Source organism: Trichoderma citrinoviride, assembly GCF_003025115.1.
Source record: "Trichoderma citrinoviride strain TUCIM 6016 unplaced genomic scaffold BBK36scaffold_12, whole genome shotgun sequence".
Lineage (NCBI taxonomy): Eukaryota > Fungi > Ascomycota > Sordariomycetes > Hypocreales > Hypocreaceae > Trichoderma > Trichoderma citrinoviride.
This window is the reverse complement of record NW_020194720.1, coordinates 244,108-263,275: the sequence shown is the minus strand read 5'-3', so window position 1 is coordinate 263,275 and position 19,168 is coordinate 244,108. Positions and strand designations below refer to the sequence as shown.

At 52.9% G+C, this 19,168-nt stretch overlaps 6 protein-coding genes and 1 non-coding gene across 7 annotated transcripts; 2 read left to right on the top strand and 5 right to left on the bottom strand.

Moving 5' to 3' along the window:
* Window positions 1-677: 677 nt before the first annotated feature.
* BBK36DRAFT_1125698 (3-oxo-5-alpha-steroid 4-dehydrogenase) lies at window positions 678-1,833 on the bottom strand (the record flags this gene model as incomplete). Its single annotated transcript, XM_024891306.1, has 3 exons — window positions 678-1,289; window positions 1,399-1,602; window positions 1,747-1,833. 3 exons carry the CDS (start codon window positions 1,831-1,833, stop codon window positions 678-680), a joined length of 903 nt encoding a protein of 300 aa, XP_024747001.1.
* A 321-nt stretch (window positions 1,834-2,154) lies between these two features.
* Window positions 2,155-2,250, top strand: BBK36DRAFT_t157. Its single transcript has one exon. It is a non-coding gene; the product is annotated as a tRNA-Arg (tRNA).
* Window positions 2,251-3,458: 1,208 nt separating this feature from the next.
* Window positions 3,459-4,655, bottom strand: BBK36DRAFT_1091129 (hypothetical protein; the record flags this gene model as incomplete). Its single annotated transcript, XM_024889027.1, has 2 exons — window positions 3,459-3,938; window positions 4,017-4,655. Coding segments are annotated over 2 exons (1,119 nt in total), but the record flags the coding sequence as incomplete, so codon positions are not given.
* Window positions 4,656-6,712: 2,057 nt separating this feature from the next.
* On the top strand, window positions 6,713-8,511 carry BBK36DRAFT_1171154 (hypothetical protein; the record flags this gene model as incomplete). Its single annotated transcript, XM_024895539.1, has 3 exons — window positions 6,713-7,339; window positions 7,411-8,109; window positions 8,440-8,511. The coding sequence occupies 3 exons, from the start codon at window positions 6,713-6,715 to the stop codon at window positions 8,509-8,511; spliced, it is 1,398 nt and encodes a 465-aa protein (XP_024746999.1).
* Window positions 8,512-9,000: 489 nt separating this feature from the next.
* BBK36DRAFT_1125962 (UROD/MetE-like protein) lies at window positions 9,001-10,895 on the bottom strand (the record flags this gene model as incomplete). Its single annotated transcript, XM_024891331.1, has 10 exons — window positions 9,001-9,131; window positions 9,221-9,347; window positions 9,419-9,653; window positions 9,728-9,809; window positions 9,877-9,943; window positions 10,005-10,170; window positions 10,259-10,317; window positions 10,388-10,442; window positions 10,624-10,774; window positions 10,850-10,895. The coding sequence occupies 10 exons, from the start codon at window positions 10,893-10,895 to the stop codon at window positions 9,001-9,003; spliced, it is 1,119 nt and encodes a 372-aa protein (XP_024746998.1).
* Window positions 10,896-11,847: 952 nt separating this feature from the next.
* On the bottom strand, window positions 11,848-12,813 carry BBK36DRAFT_57964 (purine and uridine phosphorylase; the record flags this gene model as incomplete). Its single annotated transcript, XM_024898294.1, has 1 exon — window positions 11,848-12,813. One exon carries the CDS (start codon window positions 12,811-12,813, stop codon window positions 11,848-11,850), a length of 966 nt encoding a protein of 321 aa, XP_024746997.1.
* Window positions 12,814-13,516: 703 nt separating this feature from the next.
* On the bottom strand, window positions 13,517-15,938 carry BBK36DRAFT_1125409 (HET-domain-containing protein; the record flags this gene model as incomplete). Its single annotated transcript, XM_024891281.1, has 2 exons — window positions 13,517-15,408; window positions 15,530-15,938. 2 exons carry the CDS (start codon window positions 15,936-15,938, stop codon window positions 13,517-13,519), a joined length of 2,301 nt encoding a protein of 766 aa, XP_024746996.1.
* Window positions 15,939-19,168: the final 3,230 nt, after the last annotated feature.

Sequence of the window (19,168 nt, the reverse complement as noted above, 5' to 3'; positions counted from 1 at the left end):
TGGTTTGGGATGAATGGAACGATGCATTATACGGGATAGAATGACTCTGAAATGTCGAGGAAGTATTGCTTGTAGCCCTTATGGCATTATTGTAGCTTGAATGCGATGACTTAATTGGTGAGCTGATACTAGTCTGCAGCTGGATACAGCTGTTTCAACTCAAACTTGTGAAGCTTTGCGAGAAGTTATAATGTGCTGTTTTGTTTCGAGCTCGTATGAGAGAAGCAGGCTAGATCTGTACAGTAAAGGGCGCTTAGAGGCCAGTCACGGAGTGTGAGAAAGCTACCTATTGCAGAGTTGCGTCGTCTTTTCTTTTGGTCCGAAGCTGTAAGTTGTTCCTTGGCTTGGTATCTGCTTTCTGCGTTGTCTATTCCTCCTTTGCAGGTGTACCACCTTCCATGCTTGCTCGCCAAGTCACGACTAGGTTGGGCCGATCAGAGATATCGTCGAGTTTGACAATTTTCACGAAAAAATAACCTGGCTCGAACGGTGCGAGTTGGCGTACACGCGGATAACAAAACCTAACCAAGTTGTGAGGTATGCATGAAAAGATGGAGAATAACACTTCATTCAGGTTCCATTTCACAAGAAACAACTCCGATATAAAGACAACCTCCAATATTACGAAACCCCCTCATGATCAGGGCCTCCAAAACCGATCAGAAAAACGGGTGCCTTCACAAAACCCCCGGAATAACAGCCCACTTGCCCCGAATCTTCTCCTCCCCAAACCTCTCGGCGTACCACTTCTTGCCGTTGACGGCCCGGGGCAGCATCGAGAAGACTTCGTTGACGAGGAACGCGCGGGCGGGCGCGCAGCCCCAGCCGGCGGCCATGTAGAAGCCGAGCCACTCGATCCACTCGGAGAGGTAGTGCGGGTAGAGGACGTATCGGAAGAGTCCCGCCTGGGGAATCTGGTAGTGCTTTTCCACGCCGCCGCCGCTGCCGCCATTGGTGTTGTTGGATGATTGTTGCTGTTGTTGTTGTGCGCGGATGCGTTCCTGGCGCTTCTGTTCCCTCCTTCGAATCTCACGCAGCTCCTCGTCGTGAAAGAAGTTGGACGAGAGGCCGAGGTAGAAGATGCCGATTCCGAAGATGAACTGCGGGAGGGAGGATGAAGAGGCCCATGCTTCGGGGGTGACGGGCCCGTAGGCGGATAGCCACGAGGACAGGCAGAGGGCGTTGCAGAGCTGGAAGCCGATGGCGAGGGCCCAGACGCCGACGTGGATGGGGGACATGGAGGGCTGGAGGAGCGGGAAGAGGATGGCTCTGTAGGAGTAGTGGATGACCTTTTCTCGACGCATCAGCACATTTGATTTCCCACCTGTTTTTGATGGAAACCGGAAGGGGATGGTGTCAAGAGAATGGAGGGTTAAGAGGGGGAAGAGAGAGACGTACAAAGAGGCCGCCGAGGACTCTATTCTGCCACGGCAAGTCTTCGATCCCGACCTTTTGCGGCAGCGTATTCATCACGTAGAGCAGCGTCAGGAAGCCCGGGCTCTCCATGGTCATCCAGGCGACGCGGCCGGGGATGTTGAACGGGCTGGCGACGGAGGTTTTGCCCATGCCGTACCATTTGATGATCCACTGCATGGAGCCAATCTATTTTAGAATAGCCATTTGCTCACTTGTTAGTCCTTGGTTTTTGATTTATGCATTGCTTTTTGTTGTAAAGGGTAATCGTGAAGAGAGAGGGTGAGAGAGAGAGGGGTGATCGAGAGGTGAGAAGTGGTGAGAAAAACGTACGATGGGATACCCGATTTGCCAGCTTCGGAGCAGGATTTCGTAGGTTTCGCGCGAGGGCGGGAATATGCCTTCGAGGAGGGACGACATGGTGTACAGCAATATCCTCTCAAAACCATGTAAAGGATGAAAAGCAGCAAAGGTTAGGTTCACGCAAGGCTCATTCAAACAAAAATCTCAACTTGAGCTTGAAACCCAAACCAAGTGTTATTACCAGCCACACACAAAGTCCACAACAGCTCGATGATGTCAACAAATCAGCAATGACGAAGTAAACAAAAGCCACAGTTCTCTCATTGTATGTACATATGTATGTTATGCTCCCCCCACATTCTGCCGCATAACACCACCTGCCGAATGTCTCAGAGCGCCCCTTATAACCTGCAATAAAAGTAGCCCCGATAACTGCATGGCGTGCTGGCGCAATGGTAGCGCGTAGTCCTCCTATTGCTACCCGCAACAGGGAGATCCAGACTAAGGCTCAGGGTTCGAGTCCCTGGTACGTCGAAGCCATGGTTTCTCTTTTTTGGTCCTTTTTTTTTATATATCTATGATTCGTCTATTTCTCTTTGGCTATGATTTATGTCCTCCTAGGCTTATGCCAAGACACGCAGACATGTAGTCGTCCCTGCTGGATTCACAGATGTTATTCATACACCAACAAGGAGAGGTTGAATTTACAGAGATGTTATTGTTATACACTGGCGAAAGAGGTCTGTACTGCACATCTAACCATAAAGTAAAGGACGAATACTGGAAATGCTTCAGAAACTAGGGAAAAGAGTGTCCATACAGTCATCCACCATACAGTCATCCAGAATATGCCATAAAAATGCACGCCTGCCCATCCATAAACGCCGGTCATCGTAATGCCTCCCATAGGGTTCAAATGGCTCGCTCTCATCAATCTCGTCAATCTCGTCATTCCATCACATCACTACACAGTCTCGGTCTGATTTGTTGGACACCGCTCCAGGAGGAACCGCGGCCCTTCGACCTGCCGGGACGGGGGCACCGGGTCGGCGAGCACGCACTGCAGCAGGCGGGCCGCCGGTACTTGCACTCGACCGGGAGACCTGTCTCGATGCCACCGGGCTGCTTTCGGGATGGTTGGGATGTCCCGGCGGTGGGACGTATGCAGGAACCTGGGCGGCCTGTTCATACGAGGGCGGCGGCGGTTCGCCCGAGTTGTCGACCGGCCTGTTCACGCCCTGTCTTCTCGGTGGGACAAGGGGCCGGACTTGCTGCGAGACAGTTCCGGCATTGCCCAGGGACCGCTGGGAAGCAGAGGCAGAAGCCGCAGTCATGCCGACACTGTTGGAGCTCCGTCGCGGCGGAGCGGGAGCTTGACTGCCACCCCCAGCCGCAGCAGAGTCGCGCCGGGACCCGTTGCTGGCTGCGGCGTTGCCTCGGGCGACAGGTATCGGCAGATGGGCCTGCTCAATGTACTGCTCCGACAGCGCCCGCTCACGCTGCCGCCGCGCCTGTTCCTCCCGGTGCCTCTGGTCCTCTTCCTCCTGTAGCTGCAGCGCTAGAGCCAGGTCTCTATCCTCCTGTTCTGTCGTCGAGCTTGCTTGGCCCGCTTCCTCTGGGGGCGCAGCCTCTTTCGTCTTGCCGCGCTTCGTGACCGTCTTCCAAGAGCCACCGCCCTGGTCGTTTCGGTGGCCGCCCGCCGCGCTGCTCGATCCGGCTGCCGCATCGCCACTGACAGGTCGAAAGTCGCCCGAGAGGAACTGGTTGAGTTCGCCATTGACGTCCCGCAGGCTTTCCCAGACCACCTCGTCGTGGCTCTTGTAGCCCGCATCCGTCACGAGTGTGAGAAGCTGCCGAGTGTCTGGGTGGCAATACAGCGTGGAAAAGTGGTCGTTGCGGAAAAGAATGGCAAACGTGCCCGGCCGGATCGCCTTTTGGATCACTTCGATACCCCAGGGCGTCAGTTGAGTCGCTGATTCGTTGAGGAATATCTTGATGGTGATGATGTCCTGGTAGAGATCCTGCTCCGCTTCCGTCAGGCCCTCCTCGGACGTGGCCAGCTTGTCCTCCAACTCTTCCTCGCGGAATAGTAGGTTCTGCACGTCTTCGTAAGAGGCAGCATGCCTTTCCATGGCAAAGCGGACGGGGTCGTCATGCGGTGGCAGCCACCCGTGAATCAGCGGGATGGAAAAGGTGGCATAGAGACCCATCTCGGCCGTGTTCTCAAAGGTTCCCGGGATGTACTTGCGCCGCTCGCTCGCATCCAGTTCCGTGAGCGGCGTGCGCTCGTATGCGGCCACCATTTCTGGGGTGGGGATGAATCGCGGATTGACATTCATGCCCGTGTGGAGGCTCTGCAGGAAAGAGTACAGTTCCGACACGTCTGGCAGCGAATCCTCTGACGATGTTCTCCGCGGAGACATGAGCTCATCAAAGACGGCATCCAGCAGCAGGCTCAAGCTAACCTGCTCTCGCGATTTCAGGACCTGCACCAGCGCCGTATCGCCAATGTCATCAGGCGTCGTCAAGGTGAGTGCGTTGACCAATGCGACCAGCGGGCACGGTCCGTTCTCGTTTTGTATCAGTATGGGGGACACGCGTGGGTTGTTGGACGAGCTGGCATCGTGCCATCGGATGTTCTTGATCTGGTACGTCTCGGCTTTGCCGTCGACCGGCGGACGTGAAGGGGTCCAGCGCACGCGGCTTCCTGACTGCCGCGGTGGCAGAGGCGGCTTCTCGTCCAGTCCATCTGTCGAGGACTCTTCCTGCGGCTGTCGTGGCGGCGGGCTCGACGGGGGCTCTGCATCTATGAGGCTCCAGTCGTCCAACTGGGCCGCCTGCGCTGGGGTAAGATCGGGTACCTTGCCCTTGCCTTTGGCATCCTCCAACGGCGCCACGTCGTCCCAGACGTGCTGCTCACGGACAAGGTCATCCGGCATGGCAGCGTGCTGAGGCGGGGAGGCCGCATCGCCATGCTCGCTGTGCGAATCATCGTCCCACTCTGAGCTTTTGGAGTGCAGAGAGATGAGGTCCTCAGACCGAGAGACGGGCTCTTTCGAAGGTGGCTCTGGCGGGCTACGGGCCCAAGGGTCAGGCTCAGGATCTCCAGGGGCCACCACAATTGGCAACTCCTCCTCTCTATGTTGGGGAGTCTGTACGCTAGCGGCCGGCTGCCATGAGTTCTGGACGTTGTTTTCTTCCAGGCTCAAGCTGGACAGCGTGGCGGTTGGCGGCTGAAGAGTGATTGTAGGGGCCTGGGGGTTTGCGTCGGACGGGGCTTGCTTTCTCAGGAACGGATTCGTCTCTGCCCTCCGTACGCCCGGACGCAGGGCATCCGGTACCTGGTCAATCTCAGTCAGGCCCGACGACTGGTTTCGCGCCTCGTTCCACACGCCGTCTTCTTCTTCCGGCGAGCCGAAGCCCACTCCCGCTGCCACTGCCGCTCCTGCGCCAGGTCGCAGCGACGCCGGCACTTCTTTGCGATGGATAGAACTTGCGGTCGCGCTGGCTGGGCGCTGAGGAGCCACGTCCTCCCAGGCTCCCGCCGTCGACTCGTCTGGCCAGTCGTTCATCGCCGCGGACTGTTGCGGCCCGTGCGGAGCAGGTTCGGCGTCGCTGGCCGGCTGTTGTATATACATGCAGGTAGGTTGGAGCGAAGAGAGGATAAAGAAGCTGTATCGCGAGGCGGTCCAGCAGTGACTATGCAGCAATGAGGCCAAATGAAGCAATTAAGCAAGCAAAGATTGAGAAAACGAGGGCTGGTGGAAGCAGGTTCGAGGTGGGGAGAGCCGGGCTGGATGTCGTCACAGAGTGGGATCAGAACCAGCAGCGCATGATGGCCGAGAGGGAGAGACACCGCAGGGATTCGGCGATGGCACAGACAAAGTGAAGGCGTCTTTGATTGGGAGAGCAAAGGAGAGGCCGCCTGATAGCTGCCGTAGGAGGTGGTTGAGGGAAGGCGAGGAATCGCTCGACTGACGGCCGTCTGCAGGCAGTGACATGCGAAGCTGGGGAAGTTGGGGAAGCGTGTGGCGGTGCACCACGTTGAAGAGGATCCGAGGCGTACGTAGGCGTGCTGGTTCGGGCTTAGCGGGCGAGGGGATGACGCACGAACGGCGTTCAGCCACGCCGAGCAGGTGGCAAGGATGAGCTGCGCATTTAGTATGTACAGCAGATCCATGATAGCTTAACAATTACTAGCTAGGCAGCTCGAATTGCTTGAGTCATCTGTGTCGCGATGGATTCACGCAAAAGAGTATCGATGCAGGCTGTGATGTTGCACACTCGGGACTTTAGCTGGAGCTGATTCTGGTACGAATTGTGACTGGCATGACTGTTCCTGGCATATGATATCTGCACAGCCACACGTCCGCCAAGGCACCAGGGCAGTAATTGTGCTTAGGTAAGTAAGACACCGGAGCTGCCTTTACCTTCACATGCTTTCAACCGATCTTTGTTCACAAACAACTGCTCTCCATCACTTCACCTTTCACGGCTGATCTACCCAGTGGTATTGCATTCTACCTATTTTCGAACTGCCTTTGATCGCCAACGTTGTACAAGGCCTGAAAAGGACTCGACTCATCTGGCCTCTGTCATTGTGCCTCCCATCGGCCGACATGAATCCTGCCGACTGCACACACAAACACCGAGCCTCATCAACACGAGGCTGATACATTCCAATTATCGAGTGCTGCCTAACGGCCTCTTTGACGGACTACCTGACACAAGCCAGAAACATCTGCGGACGGACCTTCACCGCACAGGCCTCATGAAGATACCGATGCCCAAAATGAGGCTCACTCGTGTTGCCCGGCCCGGAAGGCAGCCAGCTTTTGCTTCCCTCCTGTCTCTCTCATGATGCTTTAAAAGCACCGATGTACTGCGTTCTAGTCTTCGAATCTTTGTCAAAGCAGCATGTTACAACCGTGAAACTGGTAGACAGAGAAAAACTGCTTCTTCCTGCTGAGCATTGCCGTTCTCTCCCATCTTCAAAATGGAGGCGTACAATGGACTTGTATCATTTCTTCCAGACTCCAAGCTCCTGCTTAACGCATCACACATGGGACTCAGCGAACTTGACAGACTACCGACGGCTGAACGCATCATTCGAGCCACCTTGATAGACTCGAATGATGGGCGTCGCATCTTGGCACATCCCTCCGTCCTCAACATATACGCAAATGGATGCAGAGACGGGGCAGGGGGCATCAATTGCACCAAGGCTTGTGCAGACCACGACTTGCTTTTCCAGGACTGGCAGACGCAGTGGAACTGCTTGACCCTGGCGACCATGGCGACGTACGAGCCGTACCCCCACGACTACAACAACTTGGACACCGCTGGCGATACGGCTCAGATCTTAGATTACCTGGCCGTTCCAGACCTGGCCAAGTTTGACTCCGTTGACGTCTTCAAGAGTTTCCATGCCTGTGCGAACGGGAGCGCGGATTTGGGCGGAGATCTTGACCACCTCGCCGGGCCACCTGACGTGTCGCAGCCTGACCACGCGTCCATGCGCCACCCTCCAGACATTCATGCTTGGGGCTTAGAGCTATCTCAGCTGTGTGACGTGAGCTATGTCGAGAATTTCAAGGTAGATCCGGATCTTGCTGGTCCAGGGGTAAGTCGTATCGAGTCGCCATTCGTGATCGATGCTCTTCACCTCGGCCTTCTACTGACCATCGTGTCCAGGTGGTGTTGGCATATATAATGGCCCATGCCATCGTCTTTTACGCTTGGCTGTGTATCCGCCTTCTTCATATTGCGAGCAGCATTGACTGGTTTGCGACGTTGACCCGATATAAAGGCAGGGTTTACTCGTTGATCAGATTCCAGCGCTCTCGCTGGGCCAAGCGCCTCGACTACTCCACCAGTACGTTCATCGTCGAGCTGCAGGAAGCTCAGTGCTTCTTCATCTCTGCCGTTCAGATTGGTCTGCTATACGCTGCCTCTCGGCCGGCTATGGCACCAAATGACAATTGGCAAAGTTTCCTAACCAATCGTTTGCTCATGAGAGACCTCACGATTATCGCTGTACTGCCGCTCCTCCTGAACCAAGTAACTCTCTATAAATTGCAACTGGGTTCTTATTACTCGCTGCTACTATGCACCCTTGCATTGATCATGTCATTCGTGACCACCCGGGCTTCCATTTTGGCGGGACTGGACATTGACGCCATCTGCTACTGGACCTGGTCGTACCGCTCGAAACCCTGCGGCCGCAAATCCGAGGTAACAGCCTTCTGCCGCTTCCGCTACTACGACGGCGCAAGGATCGACCAGCCGGAATTCCTCATGGGCATTGCTGCGACAACGCTGGGTCTCATGTGGTTCAAGAAGCTGTGGGCAGAGTTTGCAGGGACTCTATGGCTGAGGAACTATGCACAAGAGGTCTCAAGGAAGGGAACCTTGCTGCTGTTACAGATGATTCAACTCGGGCGACTTTTGGCATCCGTATTCATCTTTGTTTCAGAAGTCATCTTCATCCGATACATGGTGTTGAATCTCACCAGTCTGTTTTTCTTGCTGGATTACATTTCTGGCTTCCTTTTGGCCCCCGTGTCCTGGTCCGTTGGCCAGATCGTTTCGGTTCTGGTTTGGGCACCTGCCATCTCGAGATACGTCTACTTACTCATATGTAAGTTTTCTCTCGCCTCTTGCATGTCTCAAGCGCGCTGTGTGCCTCTCGATCAATGCTGACGAGCTTTTGTGCTACACTAGTCGGCGTCGAGAGAAGCTTTGCCATCAGGCTTTCCCAAGCTTTTGCTGTTATCAGAACGCCTGACAAAGTGAAAGCGGGCGATTCGCAGGAGGGAATGGACGAGCACGATGGCTCTGCACCAGGGCCTGCTGTCGAATTAACAGCTGCCTTGTTCATGGCTACTGAAATGAGAGATTCGCGACCGCCCTGAAGAGAAGTCCCCAATAATAAAACTTAGGATGTTGTCCTTGAAGAAGATGTGGTAGATTTGTTATTGTAGTGGTTATGACTATATATATACTGCGAGGCTGAAAGGGGGGATGTCGTGTTGAAGACTTGTCGATTCACACATAGCGCGACTTCTTGCTTCATTCTCATCCGCCCACATGATTCGAAACTACCCAAGTAGATATGTTGAAATGTCTATGCATATCGCATTCTTCGCTCCAACAGTGTTTAAAACGCCAACACATTGAGAGACTTCTGTTGAACCACACTCTCCGATCCCGTCCATTCTAACGCGATTCCAAGATGCCGAAAAAAAACTCACAACGCTCACCTGCCATGTGCGAAGAATGGCTCTATACGCCCAACCTCTCGCTGGCCAACTTTGCGCCCTGGACACGGGCCGAGATCTTCTGAAAGGCAATGTCTCTGGCGAAATCCGGGCTGCCGTGGCTGGGCTTCTCGTCGATGGAGAAGGGGGAGAAGCCTATTCGAACACAAACCCAATCCAATGTTAGTTAACCGTCCCCAAACAAATCGGGGGTTGGAAACTGATGGGATGGGAATTTTTCGTACCGCAGTCATCCGTTGCGCCGAGCTGGTCGACGGGAATGTATTTGCTTGCGAGGACCAGCTGGTCGGCGACTTGCTCGGGGGTCTCGACGGCGGGATTGAGCGTGTTGATGACTCCGATGAAGGCGACCTGAATATTACACAACGTTTGAGCACACAAAATCTTCACTGAGAGACATATGAGGATAAGCGATAAGATACCTGCTTGACGCCGTTGGCATCTTTCCGGATATGCTGTGCAATGGACTCATATACAGCCTCGCGGTTCTTCTCCGAAGAGAGCTGGATCAAGAAGTAGCCGGCGTTGATCTTGAACAAGGTAGGGAGCAGTTTGTGGTAGTCCACGTCTAGGGAGTGCACGGAGTCGCAGTCGCCGCCGGGGCAGGTGTGCAGGCCGATGTTGGCGCGCTGGTAGGGGGTGAAGCGCTCGAGGACTCTGTGAATTGTGTTAGTGGGACTTTGAGCGTTTACTTTGCTCGTTGGAGGGTTGGAGTTGTAGGGGCTTCGTACTGGTTGATGAGGAGGACGAAGCGTTCGAGGAGGTCGGCGTTTGTCCAGGGGTTCTTGGGGTCGTGCTTGAGGGCGAGGCGGCCTGTTTCACGGTGTGAATTGTCAGAGATGGAGATTGCTTGTGGATATCTTATGAAGGCTTGTGATACCTTCAGTGAAGTCGATGGAGACGCGCTTGGCGCCTGCTTCGAAGCATCCCCGGATGTCCTTCTCGCACTACACATCGGGTCAGCAACTACACAAATGCCCCAGTTAAAGATCCATTAGATAAGCTTACTTCATCGATCAAGTCCTTGATGAACTCGTTCCGCGGATATCCTTCGAGCTCGCCCTGCAGGGGATACAGCAGGTACATCATGCTCGGCGCGATGACGGCCTGCTTCATTGGGTGGGAGGCATAAGGCTTGGACTTTTGCAGGTTCTGCCACGCATACGTTGCGTACCTTGATGTATCATGTTTAGAAACGCGTGGAATTTGTCAAGTGAATTGTTTATGAGACTGAAGAAGGGGGTTTGAAAGGGGGGACGCACTTGAAAGGTCCTTTGACAAGGCGTGGAAGCTGGCGGTGGTGGCCATCTTCGAATATCGCCTGCAAGTTTTCGCAAAGTTTTCAGCTATAGCTTCTCTTACAAGGAGTTTTCCTTCGTTGCATGACTTACAAAGAATTGGCCATCAGCAGCAAAGTTGCTTGGTAAACCCGCGCCTTTCAAAGTCCTATATGCAACACACCCGTCAGAAAAAACAAGGCCCTTCTGTGAGCGGGTATTGTCGTTGATGGAATGAAAGCACTCACTCCACAATCGGATACGTTGCGAAACTAAAATCTCATCTCACATCAGTAAAACCCTCCGATGCAGACTGGAATATTAAAAAAATATCCATTGGATGAACTTACGAACTGGCACGCTGCTCACCGTCCGTCACAAAGGTCTCTCCCGCGGCTTCCATTCTCTGGACGGAGTCCTGGGCGGCCTTGTCCTGGGCTGCGACGAGCTCATCGTGGGTGATTTTGCCGGCGTCGTAGTCGGCGTAGGCTTGTTGCAGGTCTTTTTTTTTCTCCCTCTTGGTTAGTGCTTGAGTTCAATTGGGTTGAGTTACGGTTTGGAGTGAAGTTGTCTTACACGTTGGGCGAGGCAGAGAGCCTACTACTTCGGTTGGGATAGGCATTTTGTTTTCAAGAGTTGGCTTGATGTCCCAAAAAGAAACGGATATTCTTATGTGAAGTTGAAAAAGTGGGAGTCGGTAATAAATAGAAAAGAAGTTAACAGGAGAGAAAGGCTCAAAAAACTCCGACCCTCATAAACCCCGAAGAGAGAAAGTTGACAACCCAGCCAAACCCCGCATCAGCAGCGTCAGATCTTGGCCGGAGTGGGAATAATAAAAATCTCAAAGGATTGCGCGTGCATAGTAGGGATCCATATTGTGGCTCAGGATACGTTAGATTAGTTATGGGTCAGATGTATGAGTTTTGTCGTTAATTGGTGACACTAGAGGGCTCTGTTGTGGGAAAGCCTGGGATGAGGGACTTGGGACTTGCGCTGGGGAGAGATAAGTTCATGCGCTACTTGAAGGGGGTTTGAGTTCTATCTATCTAGGTGACGGGAGATCTTCAGCTGGAGGCTCTAGCCGGATTGAATAACTCGTAGAGTTCCAGATTGAAGAGGTGGTGGTTGTGAGGCAGTCTGGGTCATGGACTATCCGCAACTTCAGCTGGTGACAGTAGTCCGGGGCCGGTGACATGCCGGCTTGCTGCTTTCTCAGCCAATGAAGCATCATCCTAAACGCCTTGATTACCTCTACGTGGGCTATTAAATGCGAATTAGCGCGTACTTCTGTTGCTCAGTAAGGGATTCAGTTGCATATATAGTGTAAATTTACGAAGCCCTTCTGCTGTTGTGCTGTTGGGGTTGTTGACTCGAATACTTCAATCATCAAGTGTTCAACTACCTTACATATATAAGAATCAGAACTACTGTGCCTACCCCTTCACAGGAACTCCGAACGCTGTTCAACATCCAGTATCCAATACTGTACCTTAGTATAACACGACAACAATTGGCTTCACATGCTAGTCTACTATCCCAACAGAATAACGAGAGAGCAACCAAACTAAACAATCCTAAACATTCCACCGCACCACCCACTCTCGCATCTGTGCTACCCTCGTAGGCTTAATCACACACAAAAGCTCCCGCGCATACGCCGCCGCCGTGGCCGCCGCATAATAATGCCAGTCATCGTTCTTATGCATGTCCGAGTAATCGCAGATGCCCCGAATCACAAGGCACGGAAAGTCGTTCATGAGGCCGGCGGCCTCCATCTCGAAACAGAGCACGTTCAGCTCCGGATCGTGAGCGTACGTGTCCCGCTGGACAGCGTCCTTCATGACAGAGTTTGAAGAGGCAATTGTGCCGTAAAAGACCTCGATGGCTCTGGCAGAGGCGGCGCGAGGCTGGCGGTCCACGACGCCGTCTGGATCGCAATCCGCGCAGGTTTTGCCGCCCGAGTGCTTGCTTTCTGTGCGGAAGAGACGGTCCAGGTCCGGTCGATGAAAGCGAGGGTCGTCATCGAATCTCCTCAGGTGCTCGTCGACGCCTCCGTACTTGCCGGGGTAGTTGTGCCTTCGCTTGACCTCTGGCAGCGCCCCGAGCAGTTCCGTCGGAGGAGCATTCAGATGGCCAACCCGCTGGAACTCTCCATCCACCCGCTTCCCCAGATCAAACTGGACAACCCCCCCGAGCGTCCCGTTGGGTACGCTGACGACGACGTCTCCGAGTCGGATGTCGTGCTCTGAGGTTGGTGCGCCGCCTCCTATGCCGACCATCAACCCGAAGCGAAGCCGGGGAAAGGAGCGCCTCATGTCCTGCGCGACGCGGGCGGCCGAGCTGGTCCCGTAGCGGCCGGACGGGAGGCATCCGATGACGATGCGGTGCTCGCCAATGCGGCCGAAGCAGTACGTGTTGCTGTCGTCTGGTTCGGCCAGATCGGGGCCCTCGAGTTCTTCGTCAAGCATTACACATGCGGCTTCGTATTCCTCTAAAAGGGCGCAGATCCATCCTATAGTGAAGGATTCCCGAGGGAGCATGATATTTGATGACCAGTCTATTCGAACTGTCTCGTTATAAAAAAGGAGGCTCCAGGAGACGAAGTAATGACTTCTGGGGATACCACTGTCTTGTCATCTTGCGAGTATAGGAGCTTTACACAGCGTCTTATATGCACAATCACAACCGCCTGCATCAGTTTGTTCGAGTCCCCATCATCAACAAGGTGTCCAGTTCCCACATCATGGGGGTGTAGCTGGAGAACACCCGATTCGGCTGATGCAGGTGAAGCGGGTGGGAATTCGATGGCTCGGCTGGCGCTTAATTCAGAGACATCCTTCAGCACGATATCCGGCGCTTATACGCCCAATGTCCATTGCAGCGCCGTGTAAGTCTGTGGAGTACGTCCTGTTTCATGCCATCCTGTGGATTGTGAGCCTATAGGTTCAGGTATTGCCGTGGCACCTCATAGTTGAGCACTCCGTATGACTGGCGGGTTTGCTGGTGTACAGGCAAGGAAATATAGACCCTCTTGGCGATTAGAGGTTAGCGACACCTTCTAGTACCTTATACCAACGAGTCATGTAAGCATCACGACATAAAGCTCGAAGACGAACACGAAGCTCGGAAAGGTAGTGGAGCAACTGGATTTCGGTGTCCCAAGGCGCTTAAGACAGGCGGGCGGATTCTTGCTATTGTACAAGATGCGAGATCGTGAGGCTTCCCAACCAGCACAAACAGGCGTCACTGGACTAAATAGACGATATTACGAGGCATCGCCTCCAACATCTTGTCATGCTCACCCCCCCAGCCCCCATCCGCCGTATACGCCAGTCCCACCCTCCGAAAGACCAAATCCGAAGGATCTATACGCGACAGATCGGGCTCAGAACCCTCTGCTTTCGCCTTGTGTCCCACCGGCTCCAGCACCAGCGCGGCAAACACCACCTTTTCCTTCACCGTCGTCTTGATCGGCAAGCGTTTAAAGCTCGCCATGGGAAGACAATACAGCGATTCAGTAATCACAGTATTCATGCTATCCGGGTAAAACACAAGCGGCGGCATCTTTTTCATTGCAGACTCAGCGCTCTCGTCTCCATCTTTAGGTGGCAGCGCGAGGATTCTTCTCTGCTGAATCGCTCTCCCGACGGCACTTTCCTGGAAGACCTCGGCCGACATGGCGCCCAGAAAGTAAGTGTACTCTGAATACTCGGTATCCTTAATTGTAAACGAAAACGGCGCCGCCGCAAGCTGCGTCTTCCAGAGAGGACCTGCGAGGACAATGGCCGAGGGGGGCACTTCTGTGTACATGTCGTCCTTGACCCATTCCCTTGGTTTATCGTGATCGTCGGGGAGTTTGGGGACGTTGTGTGCGCCGCGTATGGATGCTACCAGGGAATACTGGTTTAGCACTTCGTCGTTGGAAAATGGGTAGACAATTGGGCACTCGGGGAATGCCCAGCTCCATGATATTGGAACAGCGGGCTCAGGGAGATTTTTTCTCCGAGCGTCTTTAAAGTAGGCGAGCCGCCACAGCAGATCCAGGGCTGTTTCGGCTTGAGACTTCCAGTCTCCCGTAGCTTGACTGTCTTTCAGCTCGTCGTACCAGATCCCTGCAAAGTAGTTTTTGCCGCCCATTCTTGCGTTGAAGTTCTTCGCAAGGCCAGCTATCGCAAACAAAGTATCGCTGCGATATGTGTAGTCAAGTCGAGAATATGCCTCCACCACGAGCCTCCATGCCTGTCGCAGTTGCTTGTGAGATGGGTTATCGCCCAGCGTCTGGTGCATGTCTCGTCTGCTGGTTGCAGAGGATAGCGGAATGTGGATATCGTCGCCCCAGTCTCTCATGAGGTTACGGCTTTGTGTTTCGAGCTCGTCGAGGCCGCATTCGCATTTGTGGTGGGTGGTGCATTGCCATGAGAGCTCGTCGGGTCCGAAAATGAGGAGGCGGCGTGATAAGAGGCGCTCTTGGAAGACCCACGCTCTCTTCCAGACGGGCATGTTGTCATCTGTGACCATAAAGGTGGGATGATAAAGTGTGTGTCGGTAGTGCAAATCGTGGTCGTTGCCGTGCGCGTCTCGGACTGAGACACGCTTTGAGGCACTCCTCGAAGAAGAATCCTGGAAGAGTCTTTTATCTGTGTGAAGCCCGTGACTCTCGACCAGGGTAATGGATGAGTTGGAATAGATGTCGCTCATTTTGAGCGAGTGTTTCTTCCAGTCGCTCTTGGAGTCTTGTATGATGCACAAGCTGTCGATCCATATATACCGTATCTCCTCGCCGTACTCTTGTTGATGCCATTTCGAAAACTTTCTCAAGAACGTAATCGAATCTTGGTATGTAGGCGAGAGATAGTCCCACGGTACTTCGTCGCACAAAGAAGCAATGTTCTGCTTCAGAGCCCGCGTAGTATCCGTTCCCCAACGATGGCTCAGACAAGCATATCTCGCCTTTGTACCATTTGTGTGTACCACCTTGACACCGGATGCAATACCTGCAGCAGCAATGTCGAGAACCCGCTCGGGCATCTCTGGTGCCTCTCCGACTGCACAGTTCGTATGTGTATCATGACATTCACGGAACCAGGTGGTGGTTTTCTGGAAGGTTTCATCAGATGCCGTGTTGCCGGATGGGACTGTTCGTTCAAAAATGGTAAGTCCACGATCTGGGAACCAAGGCTGTCTCCAAGGCGATGGGAGCTCTAAAGAGTTGTTTGTCAGATCCTTTCACCAAATCATTCAGCATCGTCTCTGTACCTGTCTTAACAAAACTCTCCACAGCCCACGCACGCGCCGGCACTTCGCCAGCACTCATGTGTCCGATCCGAAGGCACTGAGATGCCGAGCTTCCTCCCGTAGCCACAAATCCTATTCCGAGGTCGAGCATCAATTCTTTCCGGGCTGCATACTCCGGACTCGTCTCCATCATAAAGTCATGAAGGCCGCGCCGAAGAGTCACGCAAGGCGGAGTCTGGCCCTCAGTATTGCGATGTGAGGGACAAGGCTGCTCAAACCAGTACTTGAATGGAATTGATTTGTTCTTGATGAGCTCGGCCTTGACGAAAGCTTGCGCCTCTTCGAGTTCGTTGGTGTTGTCAAAGCTTGGCTGTTGTCCGTCGAGGAGGTCGTAGACCCTTGTCTCGACTGCTTCGTGGTCGATAGGCATTGTGTAAATGACCTCGATTTTCTTGTCGTGCTTATGCTTCATTGTCTCCGAGTTGGTGAGTAATTTCATGGAAGCGCGTATCTCGCTGTTTGCTGAGCTGCTCTGGGCTGCATCAGAAGTTGAGCTTTCAGAAGGATATCTCGCAACATCGATTTGTTCGCCTATTGGGCTAGGCGGCCTGGGATTGGGAGTTTCTGAAGCATCTTCTTCAACAGTAGCACGAAACGCAGTCTGCGTGAAGCCAAAGTCAAAGCAGATGGGGCACACCAGGTCAACCTGTTTCGACATCGTTGCAGAACTCGTGAGCCGAGGAACGCCTTGTTGAAGACCTGAACGGATTATATGGTTCCTTGGGAACCGTGTCCTCAATTTGTCAGGATATCTCTTGAGGAGGAGCATCTTATATTTGCCGTTGCAACAATCAGGCAGACTGGTGCTCTGCCTCGCCCCGCTTCCTTCTGCTCTATTCCTGGCATTTAGGAGTTAGCGGCATGAGACGGGATCGTCGTAAGGCATCACTAATCAGCCTGTTGCATAATTAGGATGGTTGCGAAGGCTCATACCTTCTCCAATTCTTTCATGTAGAGCATACTTGCAGTGTCACACAGCAGGTTTCTGTCAATAGTTGCGAAGGATTCAGCGTCTGCAAGTGGGTGGAAGTGGCTTGGTTGGATGGCATGTGCCACCAGGATTTGCGAGACGGATCCTGGCATCGCTTCCGTGAGTCTCCTCGAGAGTTGTCGCAATTGCAATCACCTCTAAACAGGGATCAACTGACTGCGGCTTGTTGGACTCCGAGTGGTGAAGGCGAATGTCTGGAATCCGTTTTTTCGGCCTGCGCGTCTGGCCAGGCAGATATGGCTTCACTTTGATCATGCAGTCCTGCTATGAATGCACCAGATGCCGATCAAGTCATGTCGTCGCCGCTCTTCGGACAAGTCATGCTATTCACGTCAGTGAATACCGACAACCCTTCATCCATCTGTCATTGCATGTTGTGCTGAATTGGTCGCGAATGCCAAGATGAGCGACGTAGTCGGTATCGTGCTCTTGGTGGCGAGCTCGTGAAACAATGATGGAGGTTGACATGCCTCAACGGATGCTGGTCCTCTGGTAGTTTCTGGTTGTGTGTGCAACATTCACCGTTACGATCGTGTCCTTCTTCACAGCCGGCTCCGCGTATCGAATCGAGAACATGGCCATGTCGGCCACTTGCTTCGGGAGAAGTGTTCCATGCAGATTCCATCAGCAACTAGGATATAGGCCCTCACCTAGCTTATTAATTACCGCTGGATGTGATGATGCCGTGGCAAAGATGAGCTGGATTGATTCCGGAAGCTGCTCACCGGTACCGATGCGTACCACAGCCCTTCGACGAGTGTCAAATCTTTAGGCGGCACCGTTGAAAGCGTAATGGATACGGTCGGATTACCCGTGGGACCAGCTGCTGTGGAATCGCAAAGCCCTTGTCGTTGCCTCGTTACTTTTCTGTCAAGCCTTCTCGAGGTGCGACTTTCGAGATCGCTGGTGAATCTGGGGTTGAAGAAGAGAAGAGCGAGGCGCGTGGAAGAGGCGGGGCAATTGCCCGTATATGATACCTTGGCAACGCTCCTATGCGCGGGCAAAATCTTGCTTTCAATTTCAGAGAAGCAAAGTTCTGAAGTGAAATAACGAAAGGATAAAAAGCTCTCTGAGAAATTGTTCTCAACAGACCAGAGTTCACGACTCTTTGCTTTCTGAGAAAGAATTGTCTAGTCTTGATGGAATGACGTGGGGAGGTGCATTGAAGACGTCCGATACTCGGGAGAAAGCAGCGGCCTATCGCTTTCACGGAAGCTCTTTCGCACGCGACGTTACGACTCAGCCTTGAAGATTCTAGAGGTATTTGAATGCACAGTTTTGCAGCTAACCAATCGAAATTGAATATGCATTTTCCTCAGGATCACCCCTCGCTACCAAGCGCTGACACTGATGAAGCTGATTCCTTGTCAACATCAGGAGCATACCTAACCTGCAATAGCCTTCAAAATGGCAAAGCTGCCCGAATCCAACTTCAAGGTATTACATTCATAGAGTCTGATATGCTCGTGCTTAGTGATGAAAATTGGAAACATTTCCGGGAATGGTTATGCGGGTAATCGTAGGAGGATGCTACTCAATCTGCCGGCTTTGGGGGTTTTACAAATGAATCGAGCTCCTGTCAAACGTACCTTTATAAGCCCGCAATCTTTGGTTGGAAGAACAATTCAAGCAAAGCTCACGTTTTGTGTAACAATTCAAACGTTATGGCAATCTTTTTTGATGGTAGGCTCCTATGTGGCATTGTCAAATAGCTGCTGGTGACACAGCTGATCAAACCACTCTGCCACTTATACCGCAGCGATGTGACCAGCTTGGAGTTCTTTGGCCATAGCTCCTTACGTAGGTGATTGCGTTCGCCCCGCGGTGATTACACTATGTCGCAAAGTAAAAAGAAAAGAAAAAGAAGAAAAAGAAGAGGTCCAGAAGGTATCATGGACGCCGTATGTCTGCTGATGAAGCGTAATCTGTGAACATGAACAATGTTTTCCAAGTCTGAAGCTGATTGACACTTCCGAGTGTGAGTGATTGGAGCACCCTGCACTCGTTTAGTGCTACGATGGCAGCGGGGACTTGTAGATGCTCCAAAGGTAGTATCTGCATATGAAAGGAGAGACAAGATGCCGTCAGGTAGGTTTTGAAGCAATCTTTGACAGACATGACACTCATGGAGCAAAGAGACATGGCTGCTGCCCATATGTTCATCATTCTCCCCTCTTTACCTTATGTTCTGTTGGTCCGGCACACGACCGGCTGCATTGGGATGTAACTGTACCAACGATTTGCTATTCAGACCACCGACGCTTCTGCAAAGTATTTTTTCATATCTGACAGCTCCGAAGACCTTCTCTCTCTCCCAATTTTTGATATTGACAAAGAACTTTTCTCTCAATGACCAAAAGTCTCAATTTCGTCGTTCCATGCGCCTCATCGCTGATGCTTGTAGTAGTACCTACTTGGTACTACGGCGGTCCACTTCCGGGACAAGCCCCGTGTAAGCGTCTTGTCCCGTTTCGGCAACTCCCTCCTTCCCTCCCCTCTTGCCCTCTACGATGATTATGTAACAAGCCCCAAGCTAACGGGAGGGCTTGATGACTAAATCCCTCTGTCCATTTCTCCCCATCTTGTCCCACTCACAACTTCATCTCTTT